This window comes from Canis aureus, chromosome 1 (assembly GCF_053574225.1).
Source record: "Canis aureus isolate CA01 chromosome 1, VMU_Caureus_v.1.0, whole genome shotgun sequence".
NCBI classification, from domain to species: domain Eukaryota; kingdom Metazoa; phylum Chordata; class Mammalia; order Carnivora; family Canidae; genus Canis; species Canis aureus.
This window is the reverse complement of record NC_135611.1, coordinates 19505704-19527798: the sequence shown is the minus strand read 5'-3', so window position 1 is coordinate 19527798 and position 22095 is coordinate 19505704. Positions and strand designations below refer to the sequence as shown.

General features: G+C 34.7%; 1 protein-coding gene across 6 annotated transcripts in view; it reads left to right on the top strand.

Annotated features, from left to right (window-relative positions):
• The window catches only part of WDR7 (WD repeat domain 7), a 354125-nt gene that overhangs the window by 40602 nt on the left and 291428 nt on the right, over positions 1-22095 (top strand). For all 6 annotated transcript variants that reach the window (XM_077891960.1, XM_077891970.1, XM_077891949.1 and 3 more), the window contains 5 exons: positions 139-284; positions 617-719; positions 6903-7035; positions 7334-7582; positions 8363-8583. In XM_077891960.1, coding sequence (XP_077748086.1) covers positions 139-284; positions 617-719; positions 6903-7035; positions 7334-7582; positions 8363-8583 — 852 coding nt within the window. The remainder of the gene's footprint in view (positions 1-138; positions 285-616; positions 720-6902; positions 7036-7333; positions 7583-8362; positions 8584-22095) is intronic.

The window sequence follows — 22095 nt, the reverse complement described above, 5'->3', positions numbered from 1 at the left end:
GAATCATGACCTGAGCCAAAGGTAGATGCTTAACTGACTGAGCCACCCAGGGTCCCCTTGTTTTTAGTTTAAATGTCACTGTATCTTATTTAAATGACACCAGCATGGATTAGATTGTGAATTTCTTGTTCCTTGTAGGTATTTGATGCTGGAGACTATTCCTTGCTGTGTTCAGGTCCTAGTGAAAATGGACAGACGTGGACTGGAGGTGACTTTGTATCAGCAGATAAAGTAATCATTTGGACTGAAAATGGGCAAAGTTATATTTACAAACTACCTGCCAGGTATTCAGTCAATAATAAGTTAAGACTTTAAATAAAGCAAGAGTCTGAATTCAGAGTATGACTTGAATGTATGATGATGTTTGAACTATAAATGATTTACATAAAAAAAACTTTAGAATTTCTTAAGTTAGATTTATAATTCCATTTTAACTACCAAGTACAAAAATTAGGTGGATCTTTATTTGAAGTGGGGCATTTTTATGACATTAATGCCTAAATTAAATTAACTGTAATTTGAAAATCCATATTTTGTCCATTGTCTAAAAATCCTCATCAGGTAAAATATTTAATGCCAGTATTTTAATTGAATGTTATATTTTTCTCATTTTCAGTTGCCTCCCAGCTAGTGATTCATTCCGCAGTGATGTAGGGAAAGCGGTTGAAAATTTAATTCCTCCTGTACAACATAGCCTCTTGGATCGAACAGATAAAGAGGTAAACTTCTTCAGGTATTATTTATAATTGATAGTGACATTGAAAATTTTTTCACAACTACATTTATCGGTGGCTCTTCTTAGCTAAGAATTTGAAAGATTCAGGTTGCTCTGTTAAATGTCATAAAATAATTTGACATGGTTAGTTATAAGCACAATTGTAAAATGTACATATCTTAATCATATACTTTGAGTGTTCTCGTTTCTCTGAGGATATAGATGATCTTTTACTGATTACATAGTGGGAATGACTTTTTGATAGAATTCATATTGATGGTATAATTTAATGGTATTGATTTATGCTATCATGTGATTATAAACATAGTGACATGGTATAATTTTAGTTTTTTTTTTTTATTTTTTTAGCGCTTGCATTTATTAAAATCTCATTTTTCTCCCATTGTTCTTTTTTTTTTTGAATTTATTTTTTATTGGTGTTCAATTTACTAACATACAGAATAACCCCCAGTGCCCGTCACCCATTCACTCCCACCCCCCGCCCTCCTCCCCTTCTACCACCCCTAGTTCGTTTCCCAGAGTTAGCAGTCTTTATGTTCTGTCTCCCTTTCTGATATTTCCCACACATTTCTTCTCCCTTCCCTTATATTCCCTTTCACTATTATTTATATTCCCCAAATGAATGAGAACATATAATGTTTGTCCTTCTCCGACTGACTTACTTCACTCAGCATAATACCCTCCAGTTCCATCCACGTTGAAGCAAATGGTGGGTATTTGTCATTTCTAATAGCTGAGTAATATTCCATTGTATACATAAACCACATCTTCTTTATCCATTCATCTTTCGTTGGACACCGAGGCTCCTTCCACAGTTTGGCTATCGTGGCCATTGCTGCTATAAACATCGGGGTGCAGGTGTCCCAGCGTTTCATTGCATTTGTATCTTTGGGGTAAATCCCCAACAGTTCAATTGCTGGGTCGTAGGGCAGGTATATTTTTAACTGAGGAACCTCCACACAGTTTTCCAGAGTGGCTGCACCAGTTCACATTCCCACCAACAGTGTAAGAGGGTTCCCTTTTCTCCGCATCCTCTCCAACATTTGTTGTTTCCTGCCTTGTTAATTTGCCCCATTCTCACTGGTGTGAGGTGGTATCTCATTGTGGTTTTGATTTGTATTTCCCTGATGGCAAGTGATGCAGAGCATTTTCTCATATGCATGTTGGCCATGTCTATGTCTTCCTCTGTGAGATTTCTGTTCATGTCTTTTGCCCATTTCATGATTGGATTGTTTGTTTCTTTGGTGTTGAGTTTAAGAAGTTCTTTATAGATCTTGGAAACTAGCCCTTTATCTGATACGTCATTTGCAAATATCTTCTCCCATTCTGTAGGTTGTCTTTTAGTTTTGTTGACTGTATCCTTTGCTGTGCAAAAGCTTCTTATCTTGATGAAGTCCCAATAGTTCATTTTTGCTTTTGTTTCTTTTGCCTTTGTGGATGTATCTTGCAAGAAGTTACTATGGCCGAGTTCAAAAAGGGTGTTGCCTGTGTTCTTCTCTAGGATTTTGATGGAATCTTGTCTCACATTTAGATCTTTCATCCATTTTGAGTTTATCTTTGTGTATGGTGAAAGAGAGTGGTCTAGTTTCATTCTTCTGCATGTGGATGTCCAATTTTCCCAGCACCATTTATTGAAGAGACTGTCTTTCTTCCAATGGATAGTCTTTCCTCCTTTATCGAATATTAGTTGCCCATAAAGTTCAGGGTCCACTTCTGGATTCTCTATTCTGTTCCACTGATCTATGTGTCTGTTTTTGTGCCAGTACCACACTGTCTTGATGACCACAGCTTTGTAGTACAACCTGAAATCTGGCATTGTGATGCCCCCAGATATGGTTTTCTTTTTTAAAATTCCCCTGGCTATTCGGGGTCTTTTCTGATTCCACACAAATCTTAAAATAATTTGTTCTAACTCTCTGAAGAAAGTCCATGGTATTTTGATAGGGATTGCATTAAACGTGTATATTGCCCTGGGTAACATTGACATTTTCACAATATTAATTCTGCCAATCCATGAGCATGGAATATTTTTCCATCTCTTTGTGTCTTCCTCAATTTCTTTCAGAAGTGTTCTATAGTTTTGAGGGTATAGATCCTTTACATCTTTGGTTAGGTTTATTCCTAGTGACATGGTATAATTTTAGGAGGACAAAGATAATCATAGAATACTGCTGAATGATAGTAGTTCATTACTTGGATAAGGCATTACAGTATCTCCTCAAGATCATACAGTATTTTAAATGTTTAGGCATTAAAAATAATAAAAAATATTTCCTATATAAAAACCAAAGTTTATTATGACTTCTAAAAACCTACTTAATATCAATTTAGAGTTGAAATATAATGGCACTGTGAGTACTAGGTTTTTACCTCTATATTTTTTGAACATTAAGGACTAAATTTCCTTTACTTATATTCTGGGTTTGCACAGCTTTTTCATTTTGAACATTTTGTTCCATCTTTATGTGAAGGGATGATGAGGGAAAGAGAGTTTTTTTTTTTAATATTTTGAATTTACAGAATTTATACATTTATGTATGGTTAAGATGCTCTGTAACCTGTCCTTTATTTTCCTAACTTGAACATATACTTCTCTCCAACCAGTCATTTCCAGGTAAACTAAAGGGTGATGACTGGTATAAAAAACATAGATAAGGGGCAGCCCGGGTGGCTCAGCGGTTTAGTGCCTGCCTTCAGCCCAGGGCACGATCCTGGAGACCCAGGATCGAGTCCCACGTCAGGCTCCATGGATGGAGCCTGCTTCTCCCTCTGGCTGTGTCTCTGCCTCTCTCTCTCTCTCTCTGTGTCTCTCATGAATAATTAAATTTTAAAAATCTTAAAAAAAAAATCTTAGATAAAACAAAGTACATATTATGTTTTTAAAATACCAGTTCCCCACTATGTTTTAAGTTAAGATACATACATGTATTATGTGGTGTGAGATACACTTTGGAATATGGAATATTGGCTATTATAGCTGCTGTAGCAACTTTTTCATGTTAAGCATATTGGTTATCAGTTACAATATTCAGTAATATTCTGACTTCAGTTAAATCACAAAATTGATTATGCATAATGTATATAGTTTCTATAGGCGAGTGATTTTTCAGAAACACCACCAAATACAGTAATTAGATTATTATTATTTTTTAAAGATTTTATTTATTTAATCATGAGAGACACAGAGGCAGAGACACAGGCAGAGCAAGAAGCAGACTTCCCACAAGGAGCCCGATGTGGGACTCGATTCTAGACCCCAGGATCATGTCCTGAGCCAAAGGCAGGCACCCAAACGCTGAGCCACCCAGGTGTCCCAATTACTTGTTAATTATAATTGTCAAAACTGATATTATTTTTTATTACTTTTCAGGATAAGATTCTATGCTTTAATATTCAAGTATTTGTGAATTGATAATCTAAACTTTAATTTTGGGGATCCCTGGGTGGCGCAGCGGTTTAGCGCCTGCCTTTGGCCCAGGGCGCGATCCTGGAGTCCCGGGATCGAGTCCCGCGTCAGGCTCCTGGCATGGAGCCTGCTTCTCCCTCCTCCTGTATCTCTGCCTCTCTTTCTCTCTGTGTCTGTCATAAATAAATAAAGAAATTTTTAAAAAAGAAAAAAAAAACCTTTAATTTTATGAGCCCACCCCTATTCAGTATTTTCAAATAAGTGATATTGAAGGCATAAGATCTTAAGCAGAAAAATCATTTGTTTTAAAAAAAGTATACACAAGAGGCTAATGAATGGTTTTTTGTTCCTAGTGGTTTATAGTTAACATATCAGGCTAGGTTCAAATTGATTATGTAAATGTGACCAAGTAAAATATGCTATTAGTTGAAAATATACTACTTAAAAAAATGGAGTCTTGGACAATCTTGGTAGTTTAATTTGCTGCTACTCTTAGTGACTAAGCAGGAATGGGCAAAAAACTAGGATTAGTGAGTTCTCTACTTTTGACCTTTATTTTTTTTTTATTTTTTTTTTTTATTGGTGTTCAATTTACTAACATGCAGAATAATACCCAGTGCCCGTCACCCATTCACTCCCACCCCCCGCCCTCCTCCCCTTCTACCACCCCTAGTTCGTTTCCCAGAGTTAGCAGTCTTTACGTTCTGTCTCCCTTTCTGATATTTCCCACACATTTCTTCTCCCTTCCCTTATTTTCCCTTTCACTATTATTTATATTCCCCAAATGAATGAGAACATATAATGTTTGTCCTTCTCCGACTGACTTACTTCACTCAGCATAATACCCTCCAGTTCCATCCACGTTGAAGCAAATGGTGGGTATTTGTCATTTCTAATAGCTGAGTAATATTCCATTGTATACATAAACCACATCCTCTTTATCCATTCATCTTTCGTTGGACACCGAGGCTCCTTCCACAGTTTGGCTATAGTGGCCATTGCTGCTAGAAACATCGGGGTGCAGGTGTCCCAGCGTTTCATTGCATTTGTATCTTTGGGGTAAATCCCCAACAGTGCAATTGCTGGGTCGTAGGGCAGGTATATTTTTAACTGTTTGAGGAACCTCCACACAGTTTTCCAGAGTGGCTGCACCAGTTCACATTCCCACCAACAGTGTAAGAGGGTTCCCTTTTCTCCGCATCCTCTCCAACATTTGTTGTTTCCTGCCTTGTTAATTTTCCCCATTCTCACTGGTGTGAGGTGGTATCTCATTGTAGTTTTGATTTGTATTTCCCTGATGGCAAGTGATGCAGAGCATTTTCTCATATGCATGTTGGCCATGTCTATGTCTTCCTCTGTGAGATTTCTGTTCATGTCTTTTGCCCATTTCATGATTGGATTGTTTGTTTCTTTGGTGTTGAGTTTAATAAGTTCTTTATAGATCTTGGAAACTAGCCCTTTATCTGATATGTCATTTGCAAATATCTTCTCCCATTCTGTAGGTTGTCTTTGAGTTTTGTTGACTGTATCCTTTGCTGTGCAAAGATGTAAAGGATCTATACCCTCAAAACTATAGAACACTTCTGAAAGAAATTGAGGAAGACACAAAGAGATGGAAAAATATTCCATGCTCATGGATTGGCAGAATTAATATTGTGAAAATGTCAATGTTACCCAGGGCAATATACACGTTTAATGCAATCCCTATCAAAATACCATGGACTTTCTTCAGAGAGTTAGAACAAATTATTTTAAGATTTGTGTGGAATCAGAAAAGACCCCGAATAGCCAGGGGAATTTTAAAAAAGAAAACCATATCTGGGGGCATCACAATGCCAGATTTCAGGTTGTACTACAAAGCTGTGGTCATCAAGACAGTGTGGTACTGGCACAAAAACAGACACATAGATCAGTGGAACAGAATAGAGAATCCAGAAGTGGACCCTGAACTTTATGGGCAACTAATATTCAATAAAGGAGGAAAGACTATCCATTGGAAGAAAGACAGTCTCTTCAATAAATGGTGCTGGGAAAATTGGACATCCACATGCAGAAGAATGAAACTAGACCACTCTCTTTCACCATACACAAAGATAAACTCAAAATGGATGAAAGATCTAAATGTGAGACAAGATTCCATCAAAATCCTAGAGAAGAACACAGGCAACACCCTTTTTGAACTCGGCCATAGTAACTTCTTGCAAGATACATCCACAAAGGCAAAAGAAACAAAAGCAAAAATGAACTATTGGGACTTCATCAAGATAAGAAGCTTTTGCACAGCAAAGGATACTTTTGACCTTTAAAGTGGAGACTTCTTTTTGGTAAAGAATGGTTGTGATGAATAGTCAGTTTTTCTGAAGTAGAGAAAAAAGAATATAAATACTAATTCCAGAGAAGGACTATATAATATAGTTTTCATTTTGTTGCATGTTTGTATTTTACTGGATTTGAATGTTAGTTGACATTAATGTAATTAATGCTATACAATTACATTAAAATACTGTTTTTTATTCTGATACTGAGACAAAGTACTTAACATCCTTATCTGAAAAAAATGTTAATATGTGAAATATTTTGATTAAAAAGACAGCATGGGGGCTCCTGGCTGGCTCAATTGGTAGAGCATGTGATTCTTGATTTTGGGATCATGTGTTCAAGCTCCATGTTGGGTGTAGAGATTACCTACAAAAAAAAAAAAAAAAACCAAATAGGACAGCTAAAAATATTTGAACCTTTTTTTTTTTTTTTTTTTTGCAGTTGCTTATTTGTCCTCCTGTTACTCGGTTCTTCTATGGATGCAAGGAACACCTCCATAAACTATTAATTCAAGGTGATTCTTCAGGAAGATTGAATATTTGGAACCTGTCAGACACACCTGATAAACAGGAAGGTAAAGAAGATAGTAATAAATCATGTGCAGCAATTTCTTAATTCTTTTAATTTAGCAACCTAAATACTAACCACTGCATAATAAATCCATAATGTACATATGTCATTTTATTCTTAGAATTATAGTTTGTGACAGTTATTCTCTAGTATGACTGAATCAACCATAAGTACATTTATTTTAATGTGTTAATACATTAAAATTTTAATGTATAATAATGTATTTAATTAAACATTAAATGTTTAATTTTTTTCTAACATGAACAATTTTTTTTTTCTAATACAAAACAAAACCTCCACAGAACTGAAAATGACAACTTCTATTAGTTTGCAAGAAGCATTTGATAAACTGAATCCTTGTCCTGCTGGAATTATAGATCAGCTGAGTGTGATTCCCAATAGTAATGAGCCTCTTAAAGTAACTGCAAGTGTGTACATACCAGCACATGGACGACTTGTCTGTGGCCGTGAGGACGGAAGCATCATTATTGTACCTGCCACACAGACAGCCATAGTACAGCTGCTGCAGGGGGAACACATGCTCCGAAGAGGTATGCTGAAGATGTCTAAAGTGTTTAGAGAACTCTGTAACCTATAATTGTGATACTGCTAGTATTTGCCCTTTTTGTTTGTAACAAGTACAATGCATCAGCTTAGTTGTTAGCCTGCTAGAAGTTGGTAGAATTTTTTGATGTGTGGGTAAGACACAGTTAGTACCTATTGGGATATATACCATGTGATGACTACATGTAAAAGAGTCTGAGTTTACCTCTTGGTATATGTTAACAGCTTCATTTATCACTAGTTATCTCTATAGCTTACTAAGTAACTATATTAACAATACTGCCAATCTTTTAGAATAGTGCTGTTCAGTAGAAATATGTATATGTAACAATGCATGATTTTCTATATTCATGTTAATAAAGTAAAAATGGAGCAGATGAAATTAATTTTAATAATGTTTTAACCTAATATAGCAAAACTATTTTCAACTCATAAAAATTGAATAAAATTTCAATTTTATAATATAAAATCAGTTGCAATCACTATAAAATATTACAAAGGAGATATTTTACATTACTTTTTTGTGCTAAATTTCTGAAATCTCCTGTATATTTTATAGCACGTATGAGTCTGGACTAGCTACATCAAATGCTCAGTGATCTCATGTGGCTAGTAGCTAGTGTATTACAGTTATTCTACAAGATAAAATTAGAAGTTTTTTCTATGATAAAATTTATATCTCTTCTGATAATTCATGTTTACATTTATTTGTTGAAGCCTTGTAAGACTTTTGTTTTCCCATTTTAAATCCAAAACCTCATTCACAGGTTGGCCACCTCACAGAACACTCCGCGGTCATCGGAACAAAGTCACATGTTTGCTATATCCTCATCAGGTCTCAGCTCGTTATGATCAAAGATATCTGATTTCTGGAGGTGTGGATTTTTCAGTCATAATTTGGGACATATTTTCTGGAGAAATGAAACATATCTTCTGTGTGCATGGTGGCGAGATTACTCAACTTCTAGTTCCACCCGAAAACTGTAGTGTAAGTTGATCATAAAAGATTATTTTATTGTGGTAGCCCTGAGTTATATTGCTACCAGGCATGATATAAATGGAATTTAGAGTAATTTAAAATATGATGAAAATATTAAAACCCTTTCAATTTTAAAACTAGATAATGTTAATATATAATATTTAAACAAAATTATAATTATTTGCTGTTGGGTACAGAAATAGAAGATGCACATTAGTGTTTTTTTGTGTTACTCTCTTCTAAATAGGATGGCTTATCTCTGGAACATAGTAGCAGTTTAGAATATGTTTATTGAAGTTTCAATTTTCCATTTTAAAGTAATTTAAATATTCATAAAGATGTTCTGGATTCTTCTTATTTTCAGCTCTATCTGAGCAAAAGGATGGTGAGTGCATACTTTGTAGAGGTAAATATTTATCAACACTTATTAATAGCATTTGTTTAAAAAAACACTTATTGTGACAAGAGAAAGTCACTGATAATGATTTTGGAAGATTTTGTACCCATTTTTGTGAAAGCAGATTGCTTTCTTACTGCTGGGTGTGTAGTGATATCAAAAAACCTAATAATTTTAGTAATGAGGTCTGAGGAGACTTTAGGACTGATAAATAACAGACTCATAATTTTTCTTCATAATTTTACTTTTTGTTAATTGTGAACTTTTTCTTGTGATTAGCTCCCTTTGTGTGTGCACTCACCATTCCCCAGCATCCACATATGTGTGCATGCACACATGCTGTTGTCTTACACACGGGCTTCATGTTTATCAAAACCATTCAGCCTCACAAGTTATGCTTTTACTGAGATGGAAAAGCATTTTACTTGCGTATCTGACGCAGAGTTCCCCAGATGTTTCATTTCAAAACCCAAGAAATTTTCCATGGCCTTTCTGCTTACTTAATCTTCCCAATAATATATTTTATCTCCTCTTTTTTTGCCAGAGCTAGATTTTTTTTTTAATAAAATAATTTTTATTGGTGTTCAATTTACCAACATACAGAATAACACCCAGTGCTCATCCCATCAAGTGTCCCCCTCAGTGCCCGTCACCCACTCACGTCCACCCCCGCCCGCCAGAGCTAGATTTGTTTTGATTTGATATTGGTGATGTAGGAAGTCCTATTGCCAGTTGTCTTTTTTTTTTTTTTTCTTTTTTTTTCTGTCAGACTTGGAGATTCAGGTTCTTTTTTTAAAGATTTATTAATTTATTAGAGAATCCTCAAGCTGACTTCCCAGCTGAATGTGGAGTTGGACGTGGGGCTCAATCCCAGGACCCCTGAGATCATGACCAGAGCCAAAATCGAGAGCTGGCCACTTAACCAACTGAGCTACCTAGACACCCTCAAATTCAGGTTCTTAATCATTTTTTTCCTTCTTTCTTCTTCCTGCCTTTTTCTTTCTTTTCAAATTGGTTGTTAGTTTCTTTTTTTTTTTTTAAATAGATTTTATTTATTTATTCATGATAGACACACAGAGAGAGAGGCAGAGACATAGACAGAGGGAGAAGACAGAGGGAGAAACATGGGAGCCTGATGCGGGACTCGATCCCAGGACCCCCTGGATCACTCCCTGAGCCGAAGGCAGCTGCTCAACCACTGAACTACCCAAGTGTCCCGGTTGTTAGTTTCTTATCTCCATCACTGTAAACAGTTGCTATGTGTTTATTTAAATGACTAATCTTATGTCTATTTTAGTAAAAAAGATATCATCATAATTGCACTGTGAGTTGTAGCACTGTTACCCCTGTCCTAAACTTCATTTTGCAGTAATTAGGCCCTATAGTGAAACATGAGAATTTTCATCCCTGACTGCAAATCTGTTAAACTAATTTTTTGATGCTGAAGTTGATTATTTATATTATACCAGGTTAGAACAATCAGTTCTGATTTGGAGGACTTCTGTTGTTATAAGAATAAAACATTTAAAATATAAGAGAAATATATATTTTAAATTACAAATATAATTAAAAGAATTTGGAGTGGTTTATATAAGATCACATTTTCTGTTTGAACCTATATTAATATATAACTATTTTTAGGTTGTATTTTGTATGAGAGCATTGTTTTGTTTTAAAAAAACTCCAAGTGGATATTTAAAAAAGAAATTGTTTTTGACCAGTTGCTTTTAGAAATAATTGTCAGTGAGTAGAACGGTACCTAGTAGACACATGCAAACTACATAGGAAATGGGCTCCTTACTAGACAAGAGGCTGGCCCAGGTGCCTCACTAATTGGAGGAAGAAGGACACAGACCAGGAAATTTGGTACTGGGAAGATAACGTATGACTCATAATTTGTTTATAGACTTAACAGAAATTCTCTTATTTTTAATTGGCATTCAAAAGTACCAATTAAGACAGACTTTGCTTTTAGCTTTGTGATAATTTAACAAGTAGTGACTACCTGGTTAATAATTTTTTCAATTAGCTGATGGCTTTAGGACGTGAAGTAATATGTCTGCAGGTCAAAGAGCCTAAATGATTAATAAACTAAGAATTTGATATTTGCTACATATTTAGCAAATGACTATCTCGCTGAAGTTAGAGTTGATGACATAATGAGGGGTCAGTGCTTGAGTTGTCCCTTGCAAAAATTGATCTCGTGTCATTTTCTTTTAGCAGAAAATATTTTTATTTTAGAGTTGTGTCTGGTCCTTGGGAGACAAACATAATGACTAAAGATAAAAAGTTTGTCATCTGCTTTTTAGATTAGAATAGAGCTGTATTTTTTTTTTTTTTTTTTTACCGTAGGTAGAATCAGAAAGTTGAGTTTTGACTTCTTGCAATTTTTTTTTTTCTTGCAATTTTTTTTTCCCAGGAAAAGCTGTCCTAAAACAGAGGAATATTAACTGTGTTTTAAAATTTACTTAAATTATAATCAAGAATATATAAAGTTGATGATTTTTCCTTTATTTTATAGTCATTTCGTGTTTACCAATATATAGAAGCAAATCATCATTTCTTAGTTTAGGAAGATGGTGAAGAAGGAATGAGATCCTGTCTACCAGGTAGAAAAAGCTGCAGGCTGCTCTGAGGTGGACTGTATGCTCCTTCATAACTCTACATACATGCCTTAGCAGACCAATGACATGTACTTTCTTTCCTACTCTCTAGCTATTTCTTTATCATCCTTTCTTCCCCTGTTCCCCATCATCATTTTTGTCCCATTGAGCATCTTTTTAACCAAAAAACCTTTCCATATTCTTGTTTTAAATTAGCGTTAATTTGATGCCAGGCTCAGTGCCTGTGTATACTTTATTTTTAATAAGTGATTTCTCTATTTTTTAATGATGATGGGAGTTTATTTAAAAATTTGACATGTTCATAGGTGATAAATATGGCCTAATTACAAGTATTGATTATGCGGAGTACTTAAATTGAATAGATTTTTTTTTTTTTTATTTTACTTTGAAGATTTTTTGTTTTTCATTTTTTAAAGGGATTTATATTTTTTCCCAAAATAGTAAAAATTTGTTTGGTAGGTGGAGTGCTTTGAAATTGAGTTTGATTCATCAGATAGTCCAGATAACTGAGATTTAACTTCTGTATATGATATAGATTATTTTAAATAATTATAATATAGTAAGAAAGTTAAAATTTTACTGAAGGTATCCTTTGAGACATGAAATATTGAAATACTTTAGGATTGTATAGTGTTAAAGGGTTACTGAGAACAATTCATAAAGCTTCTGGGGGCAGTGTTACTATCTGCCATGTAATGTATTTAAGTGTTCCCAGAAATATAACTTTGCATTTTAAGTCTCCTACAAGGTCTACTATATAAATGGTAAAGGGGAGATACTAACAAAGTGCAGTGAAGGGTAAGGTGAGGGGAGTATTTTAGGTACTCAGAGAAATGGGTAGCTTTGGGAAACTACTCAATGCTGTGAGCTTTGACTGTTTCAACTTTGGGAGTGATGATGGAATTGGTAGTTTTGAGATCTTTAATATTAGGTTATCACTTCTATTTCTTTTTAAGGTTATTGAATATAAAGGGAAAAACTTCAGTTTGAGGTGGTTTTTCTTTTTGGTGGTTTGGTTTCTTAATGAAACAAAATGTATCATATATACAGATGAACAATACATGTACCTGTACTGTATATGCATGTGAATGAAACATATACATGTGCTATATGTACATAAGAAAGATATATACACATTTGCTGTTCATACAAAAGATACATGTACACATGCTGTATCTACATGCAAAAGGTCCATATGCATGTGCTTTGAGAACACATGAATGGTACATACACATGTGCTGTGTGTACATGTGCAAGATACATATGCACATGCTGTGAGTATACAAGAAAGGTATATATACATGTGCTGTGAGTACACAGGAAAGGTACATGTACATGCACTGTGTATATTTGAAAGATAACATGTGTGCTATTTATGCATATGAAAGATACATCTGGAAGGAAACTGAAATGACTTAACTAGTATCTGAATTCTATAACATAGCATATGATCTTACACCATTTTTGTTAGTCATTCCAAGTTGTGTTTATTGTTTTTTTTTTTTTTAAGATTTTTAATTTATTTATTTATGACAGAGAGAGAGAGAGGCAGAGACACAGGCAAAGGGAAGAGCAGGCTCCATGCAGGGAGCCCGATGTGGGACTCGATCCCGGGTCTCCAGGATCACGCCCTGGGCGGAAGGCGGTGCTAAACCACTGAGCCACCTGGGCTGCCCAGTGTTTATTGTTTTTAAAAGAGTGGTTTTCACCTTGTATGTTGCTGTTCAGAAGTTAAAGCTCTGAGGCAGTTTTAATAGGATTCAAATTTAAAGTGGAACTCTTAAATTATTAAAAAATTAGATTGCAACTTTACTCATATAGAAGACTTTTTAGGAAAATCTTTTAAAAATAGGCTTGCTAAAATTTTGAGGTTTTAATTTTGACTTTTCATTTGCACTGAGAATATTACTTATTGTAGTATCTTAAAATATTTTATAAATAGCTATATAGAATACAAAATGTATTAAAGCTTATTAATGAAATGCAAGTCTCTCCCCTCCCCCCACCCGTTCTCCAACTGTGTGATTCCCTTAACTTGGAGTGTAGTATCTTACAACCCTTCAGAGGTTTTCAATGCTAGAATGTTTTAATGCTTTAGAAATGTAGCACTTTAGATCAATTTATTCTAATAACTGAGAAATTTAAGCAACATAGAGTGGTTAGAGATAGAATGCTTTCCAGGTTTGGGTAGTTGTCAGAGGTAGGCTTGGGTGAATTTCCAATATCTGAACTGTAGGCTAGAGGAGGCCAAAGAATACATCAAATTCCCAGGGAGTTTGAGGAGGAGAGCTCTTGAAAGGGAGGGCAGCTTTCTTAAGGATTCTGGTATGCTGCAGCAGGAAACTCCTTCCAAGTCTCTGGCTTTAGGATTAGTAACCTAGGTAAGCATGATTTGACCTCTTTCCTTCACCTCCCTGCCAACCAGCTTCCCCTCTTATTCATCCTTTGTTGTTGTTGTTTTTTTTTTTTTTTTTTTTTACACTATAGCTTCTAGTATAAAGGATTCTACTCTCCAAGATCCAGGTATATTTTATTTCCACATATTTTAATTTCAGAGAAAGGAACTAGACTTTAAAAAAAAAAAGTACTTAAAAAAATAAAAATAAAGTACTAAGAAAATAATTTTAAGATGTCAGGAAAGCTTTAAAAAACATTTTCCCTAGTAAGCCAGGCCAAGATTATTGATAGGCATGAAAACGCAGAAATTAAAAAATAACACTAGTGACCCAGTAGAATATTTCTTACCTGTAGAATGGTACCAACATCTTTGCATGGAGCTCTCCATATTTCCTCATTAATCTGTACTTAGAGGGAGTGGCTGCATTTCGAAGTACACCCTGTGACATGGAACATCTGTGTGTGTGATACAGTGAGATACTATTTACATTTAAAAACCACACAAGTCCAAACTATGTACTTATGGTTACATGCATAGGCAATAAAATTATCAAATTGAACTGAAAAAGTAAGTTCCAAATTCACATTCTGCTTTGCTTTGGGTGTGAGAGGAATGCATATGGAAGAGAACAAAAAAAGTGACTTTGTTAAGTATTATATTTTATTTACTTTTAATATATAATACTTATTTACGTCATTGGCATGGATGATTGGATTATAAGCTGTGTGCTTCTAGCAGAACTTTATCCAAAATGGAATTTTTGGAAAATGTTTCCAAATAAATATTGTACCGGTAAAATATATATATATATATATATATATATATATATGTTTCTTTATATGAATATATAGGCTAACTTCTTTAATAGATTACTTAAAAATGATTACATTTCATTTATCTTAATAAATTTGTATTGTCCCATAATCTCCAAAAGTATCCAGAAGGGGGCAGCATGGGTTTGTGAAAACTGGAATGTCAGGCATCTAACCTGTTTGTGCCTCTGTTTGGCAACGTTAAAATCCCCCGCTTTTAGAGACAGAGATATGATAACATGAATGGTGTATGTGACTATACGTATGCTAGCATAGCTGATGTTCACAGCCATTAACAATGAACAAATTAGGTTTCTTTTTAATATATTGTCCTTTTTAAAAAGCTTTTGCCTGAATTAGCTCTTATCACCTTTTTGAATTTAGGCTTTTGTCATTAATTTGAGTGTTACATTTAAAAAGCAGTGTTTATGACATGGTCTCTAAAGCCAAGCAGAGTAAACTTTGGTAGTACAAATTAAACAAAATGAAGAGGCCGAAATAACATTTTTTCTGAAATATATCGCAAGGCACATAATGTGCTGTAACAATCTTTTTTCCTTTAACATTTACTTCTCTTAGATTTTGATACCATTTTTCACATTTTTATGCATGCAACCTGTCTTTTTGAAATTAATTTTTATTTTTTTAAATTAAATGTTAGAATACAAATGTTTTCAAGAGATGTTCTGTTCATCTTTCTGTGTCACAAAGTGTATTCCAACATCATATTTAATATTTGGTTAATTAAGTTTATCAGAAATTTTAGAATGCTGCTTGAAAAAATTTTTCTCTGGTCAACAGTGAGAATACAAAATAGTATACCTAAATATTTTTGCACATCTGAGATGATTTCTTAAGATACATTTGTAGATGTGGAATTTCTGTATAAAAGGGCATATTGATTTTTTAAAGTCTTTTAAATAGGTATTGCTAAATTATCCCTTAAAATCTTAGGGATAGGTTTTTACCACCTATTAACCCTCCTTACTTTCCATCATCCTTGTTATCTTTTAAGCCTTGCTAATATTCAGGCTTTTAAGTGGATGTATGCAGAGTATGTATACATGAATAGCACCAATTCTCATTTTGAAGACACAAATGCAGTAATGTATATATCAGTACTATTTGGCTATCCATTCTGATTAGCTTATTATTCTTTATAACTTCATGTTTTCCAGATTTTTACTGCTAGCGTATTATTTTATTCAAGATAAATAATTTTTCATATTATAATATTTATGTATTCAGATATAATACACCCTGTTATGTAGGAAGCTGAGAAAATTAGTAAGAGACTGTTAGTGTGTGGTCTTTTTGATAGTAATGACAAAAATTGCATGCTTCTATTCAGGCTATGCTTATATTGTGCTAAACACTCTAGAAATTTAGTTTCCCTTGATCTTAGAAAGGCTTTTTTTAGCTTTTAAGTCATATTTTTTTGGAGTAGAGAAGATTGTATCGGGCATGATTAGTTTTAATAATAGAAGTCATTTGATGCTAAGCTTTGTGAATGAAGTGGTTGATTAATTTGAATTTTTATTTTGAGCTGAAGATACAGTATGACATAAAGACTAATTTTTCTTGAGTAACTTAATCATAACGTAATTTTAAAATGAGTTAAAATCTATCTTAAAATGGCAGAAATTGGAGATCCCTGGGTGGCTCAGCGGTTTAGTGCCTGCTTTCAGCCCAAGGCATGATCCTGGGGTCCTAGGATTGAGCCTGCATGAGGCTCCCTGCTCAGTGGCTAGTCTGCTTCTCCCTCTGCCTCTGCCCCTCCCCCCGGCTCATGTACACACTCTCTCTCTAGTAAATAAAATCTTTTTTAAAAAATTTATTCATGAGAGACATACAGAGAGAGAGAGGCAGAGACACAGGCAGAGAGAGAAGCAGGCTCCCTGCAGGGAGCCCGAAGTGGGACTCGATCCTGGGTCTCCAGGATCATGCCCTGGGTTGAAGGCAGGCACCAAACCACTGAGCCACCCGGGCTGCCCAAATAAAATCTTTAAAAATAATAATAATAATAACAGAATAATAATAATTTAATGAGTTCCTATCATAGGCTGGGCATTAATTCCAAACACTTTACAGAAAGTGTTGCTAGAGCAAAGGCAGACACTTATGGACTGAGCCACCCAGACACCCCATTTTATTATTTCTATTTGCAGTTACCTACATTCTCATTTGGATGATAAAGGTCTAAATCTGGGGAATGTATTCATTCATTTCCAGCTTTATAATGACTTCATTATAGATACACTTTGTTCCTGTATCAGGAACGGCTTTTCATTTCCTCGTTTCCTTGATGGCCAGGTGGTTTTAGGATCTGCCCAAATGAGGGATGAGTTCCCTTTCTCTCTCAGTGTAACTGCATCTTTTTGTTGCATGAGACAGAACTTTCAGGAGATTAGCAATTAATTTCCTAGAAATTGCACTCGAGTATTGTGCTTTGCCTGCTCACTACCCGAACATTAGTGTTCTTGTCTGAGTGGCCCCAACTGTCTCATTTCTAATGGAAATTTGTGGGCAGATTACAGAAGAGCTTGACTATTACCCTTGCGAAGCCTTTGGCAGCTTGACCCCAGATGTTCAAGGGGGACGTTTGACCCTAATTTACTGCTTTACTTAGGCATAAATTATCGGCGAGGCACAAATTTCTTGCTTAATTGTGGACACTGAAGGTCAGGTTTCTCTAGTGTTCTTTGATAGAGACTTAAAAAGCAAGCCAGAAACAAAAAAGTATTTTTAGTATATATATTTTTAGTAGTTTACTGGTAGGAGGTACACATATTCTTTTAGTATCTCCAGTTTTAAAAATGGAGTCAGTATCTATGAACCCACTTATTTTCATGAGAAGGTAAAAAGATATTCCATAATTACATCAGAGGCATAAATTCAGTGTTTATTTCTTGTAAGGATGCAGGTGTAATTGGGGTAAATAGGTTGAGGCTGAGCCAACAGATTCACAGTCACTAGGTGAGATAGATTAGTGCCTTTCACCTTTCTGAATGAGACATCAGAAAATGGAAGGCCAGGACCAACAGCCACTAGGAGTCGAAAGTCCCTGACCTCTGAGAAGGAGAGCCCTTTGTGACAGGAGACTTTAACTCTTGAATGTGTGTAACCCAAAGTTTGGGCTCGTGGGTGGCTTAGTGGGTGATGCGTCTGTCTTTGGCTTAGGTCATGATCTCAGGGTCCTGGGATCCAGCCAAGGGGTTGGGCTCCAGCTCAGCAGGGAGTTGGCTTCTCTCCCTGCTTGTATGTGTGCTCTTTTGCTCACTCTCTCAAATAAATAAATCTTAAAAAAAAAAAAAGGAATTTTGATTATTTTCAGTCTGCAGTGTTGACTTTCTCAGTCTCTTAAGACCCAACAATATGTAAGTGAAGTTAAAGGAAGCTTGTTAACATTTTAAAGACATGAAGTGAAAAGTTATAAAGTAAATTCAAAACAGTGTGAGGAAACATTCAGGAACAGTGGAAGGTGATCATTGAGTTGTTGGATTGAATACTTATATTGACTTACATTGTTAAAAGTGCTAAAAACTTTGTTAATGTAATTTTAAGGTAGTATTTGAGTGACAGTGATGATTATGCAGGTAGAACTATACAGATTAGATTAAAGCAGAGATACTAATATGAAGAGAAAATACAGAAGAGGAAAACTAATATATTGAAGAATTATAAATATCTTTCTGTTTCCTGGTAGATGCCTAAACATTGGCAACTCCTTCAGAAAATAAATAATAAATAATAATAAACATAAATAAATAAATAAAATAAGTAAATAATAAAATTCCATAATAATAAAATAAATAAATAAAAATAAACAGCCGTTCTTTCAAATTCCTATATCCTACTTTTCTTTTAGAGAACTGTGGATTGCCCACTTCTCTTGTATTTACCCTTTAGTTTTCATCTTTGATCATTCAGCTTTGGAGTTTTTTAAACTCCTTTTGCCTCCTATTATTTATAATACATTATTTGCTTTTTAAAAACATGTTTTAGGGGCAGCCCGGTGGCTCAGCGGTTTAGTGCCACCTTCGGTCCAGGGCCTGATCCTGGAGACCCGGGATCAAGTTCCACATCAGGCTCCCTGCATGGAACCTGCTCCTCCCTTAGCCTGTGTCTCTGCCTCTCTCTCTCTGTGTCTTTCATAAATAAATAAAATCTTTAAAAAAAAAAAAAAACATGTTTTAACTGCAATTTTACATGTTTAACACAACACTGAAAATGTTTGACACAGAAGAAATAGCTAAGAAGGTAAAAGGTCACCTATTATCCTTGTACATATAAGAGAATCACAATGAACATTTTGATAGCTTTCCCTGTGGCCTTTTGAAATCTGCCTACTGTATACTTGTGATTATATTGTAGATATAGTTATCTGAGCACATTGCATCTTCATTTAATGTTAACTTTTCCAAGTTATACTTATTCATGAAAGTAATTTTTAATGATTGTATAACCTACCATATTTATGTGAGGATACCATATTTACTTAGCAGTTCTCCAACTTTCGATATGTAGATTGTTCCTAACTTGAACATATGTATTATACCATCTTTTTAAATTAAAATTATGGTTGTTCCCTTGGATAGATTCCATGAATTTTTTTAAGATTAGAACCTCAGAATTTTCGTGTTTTTAAGGTGACTGAGGTATAGTAGCAAATTATTTTCTACCCCCATTGCCCACTTCATTGTCTCTTACCAGCATAAAATGTTTGTATTTACTTCGATGCTTCAGTTGCCATACCTGTAAAGTGGAAATAATAATTATACCTACCTCAGAGGGTTGTAGTGAGACTGATGAATTATAACATTTGGAATTTAGCCAACTATTTAGAATAATACCCAGTACAAAGTAAGAACCCAATAAATGCTGGTTGTTTGCTATTATAATTTCTAAAATCTTTGGCTAAATGGATAGGTGGAAAGAATATCTTGTTTCAATTTGCATTCTTTTGGTTACTTGAGATATTGAAATTTCTCTATGAAGATTTTAATGATTTTTTGAGACATTTTTTGTCCTTTGCTTATTTGTTTTTCTTGGGGATTTTAGTGCTTGTATGAATGCTTAACTTAATTGAAATGTTAAGCATATGTGCTTTCTATTCAAATTTTCTCCTGTTCTTACATAATCTATCCTTTTTCTGTGTAGCTTCTTGCATATTTTTGAAGCTTGGAATCTTTCCCTTCCAGAAATGTGATGAAATTTGATTTAAAAACAATGACTGGACTAAGAACAAACATCAAATACTTTATCAGAAATTATGGGGTGAGAAAAGAAGGCTGATGGACTTTTTTTTTTTTTTTAAGAGAGGGAGGGAGAGAGATGAGGGAAGGGCCAAAGTGAGAGGCAGAGGGAAAGAGAGAATCTTCAGCAGGCTCCATACCTAGCGTGGAGTCCAGTACAGAGCTGAATCTCATGACTCTCAGATCTTGATCTGAGCCGAAGTCAAGAGTCAGATGTTTAACCCACTGGACCACCTAGGTGCCCCATCTTACATTAAATTCATTTTTTTTTGGCTGTTTAATTAATAAGGAAGCAGTTGAAGAAAGATGGAATTCAGATTAGCCCACTATTACCAATTGTATATAGTGAATGAGGAAATTAAAACTTGTTTCTAAAAGCTTTATTTTGGGGGCTCCTAGGTGGCTCAGTTAAGTATCTGTCTTCAGCTCAGGTCGTGATCCCAGGGTCTTGAGATCAAGCCCTGTGTTGGCCTCCCTGCTCAGCGGATTGTCTGCTTTGCCTTCTGCTCCTCCCCCTGCTCATGATCTCTCATGCACTCCTCTCTCTCACAAATCTTTAAAAAATATTGAAGTCTTATTTTCATATAGAACATAAACATTAGATGGTTAGTCACTGTTTTGGTTGGATTACTGGTCTTTATTTTCCACAACAGCTATCAAAGAAAAAGCTCTCTACCTTTCTTTTTCCTTAAAAAAAAAAAAAAAAAAAAAAAAAAAAAAAAGGATGAGCTATGGATTTCTAAAAAAAAATTTTTAAACTAGTTTCATGAAAATATGGAAATGAGATGAATACTTCTAGGCCCTTTTTTTCCTTCAGGTAGAATATTTAAAAGTGATAAATGATGCATCTTAACTGCACATTTATGTTCCATATAAAGAGTTCTGGGAAGTATGAGAAATAATGATTAAGAGAATAGCGAGATTGATTTATGACTAAAAGAAGCTGGTCATTTATAGCTTGTCTAATGATGGGCATATTTAAAAGGAAAGACAGTAGCTATCATATATTTAGAGAATACTCAGTAAAATTGGGGAGGAGTTAAGTGATTGCTCACAAAATGAAAAAGAATAATTTAGAAAATAAATTAGTAAAAGTAGGAAAAATATATGTATGTAATTTATATTGGGAACTGTTAGAATGCAGAATCATCTCCCCAGAGAGCTAGTGGAAGGGATAAACTAGCTGTCTCTAATTTCTGTAATTCACGGCAGATGTTTAGGAACTGGTTACATAAGAGGTTTCTGGGAATGGTTTAAAATGAAGTCTTGTAAAATGCATAAGGTCAGGTTGGATGACCTAGGTGGTATATTCTGACTCTATCAGATTCTGTGATAGTTTGTGGCATTCTGCTGCTCAGCACTAATGTATTGTGAGGATTATTTACTGGCAAACTCAATGAGACCTTGGTTGAGGATCAAAATTATCTAGAAAGAAAAATTAGCCCTGCAATATATATGTTTTGGTCCAGTATCTCCCTCCATTTCCTTGTCCAGTTATCTTAATTTTTTTCATCAAATAAAAATACAGTTTTCATTAAACATTCTGTTTATTATTGTTAGCCTTTGCTTTTAATTAGCTTTTGATGTCATTGGTATGTATTGCTTCTAGGGCAGAATTAATAGTATTTGGGCAAAAAATAGTATAGTGCAGAATTATTCAGATTCAACATGAATAATCATGTTGATGCAATCACCTATAAAGTACTGGCCAAGTTGATAGAATGCTCAGTCCATGCTATACAAGTTTTGAGTGTCAAAACAGTGAAAAAATGTACATGGTGCTCATGAGTCACACTCTGTAAGTCTGTCCTAGCAGTGGTTGTGGAGTGTCTTTTGTGAGACATTTAACTGGCGTAAGGGAATAAAATACTAAAGCTCTTGCTTATATCCTTTTTTTTTTAACTTTAAGAAATTGAGCTTCTGAACATTTAGTAGATGGAAGGAAACTGGTATCTCACTTACTTCTTACATTCTGTGGGCACATATTACCTGGGGGAAGAGCAGACCTGCTACTGAGAGGAGGCAACAGCATTGC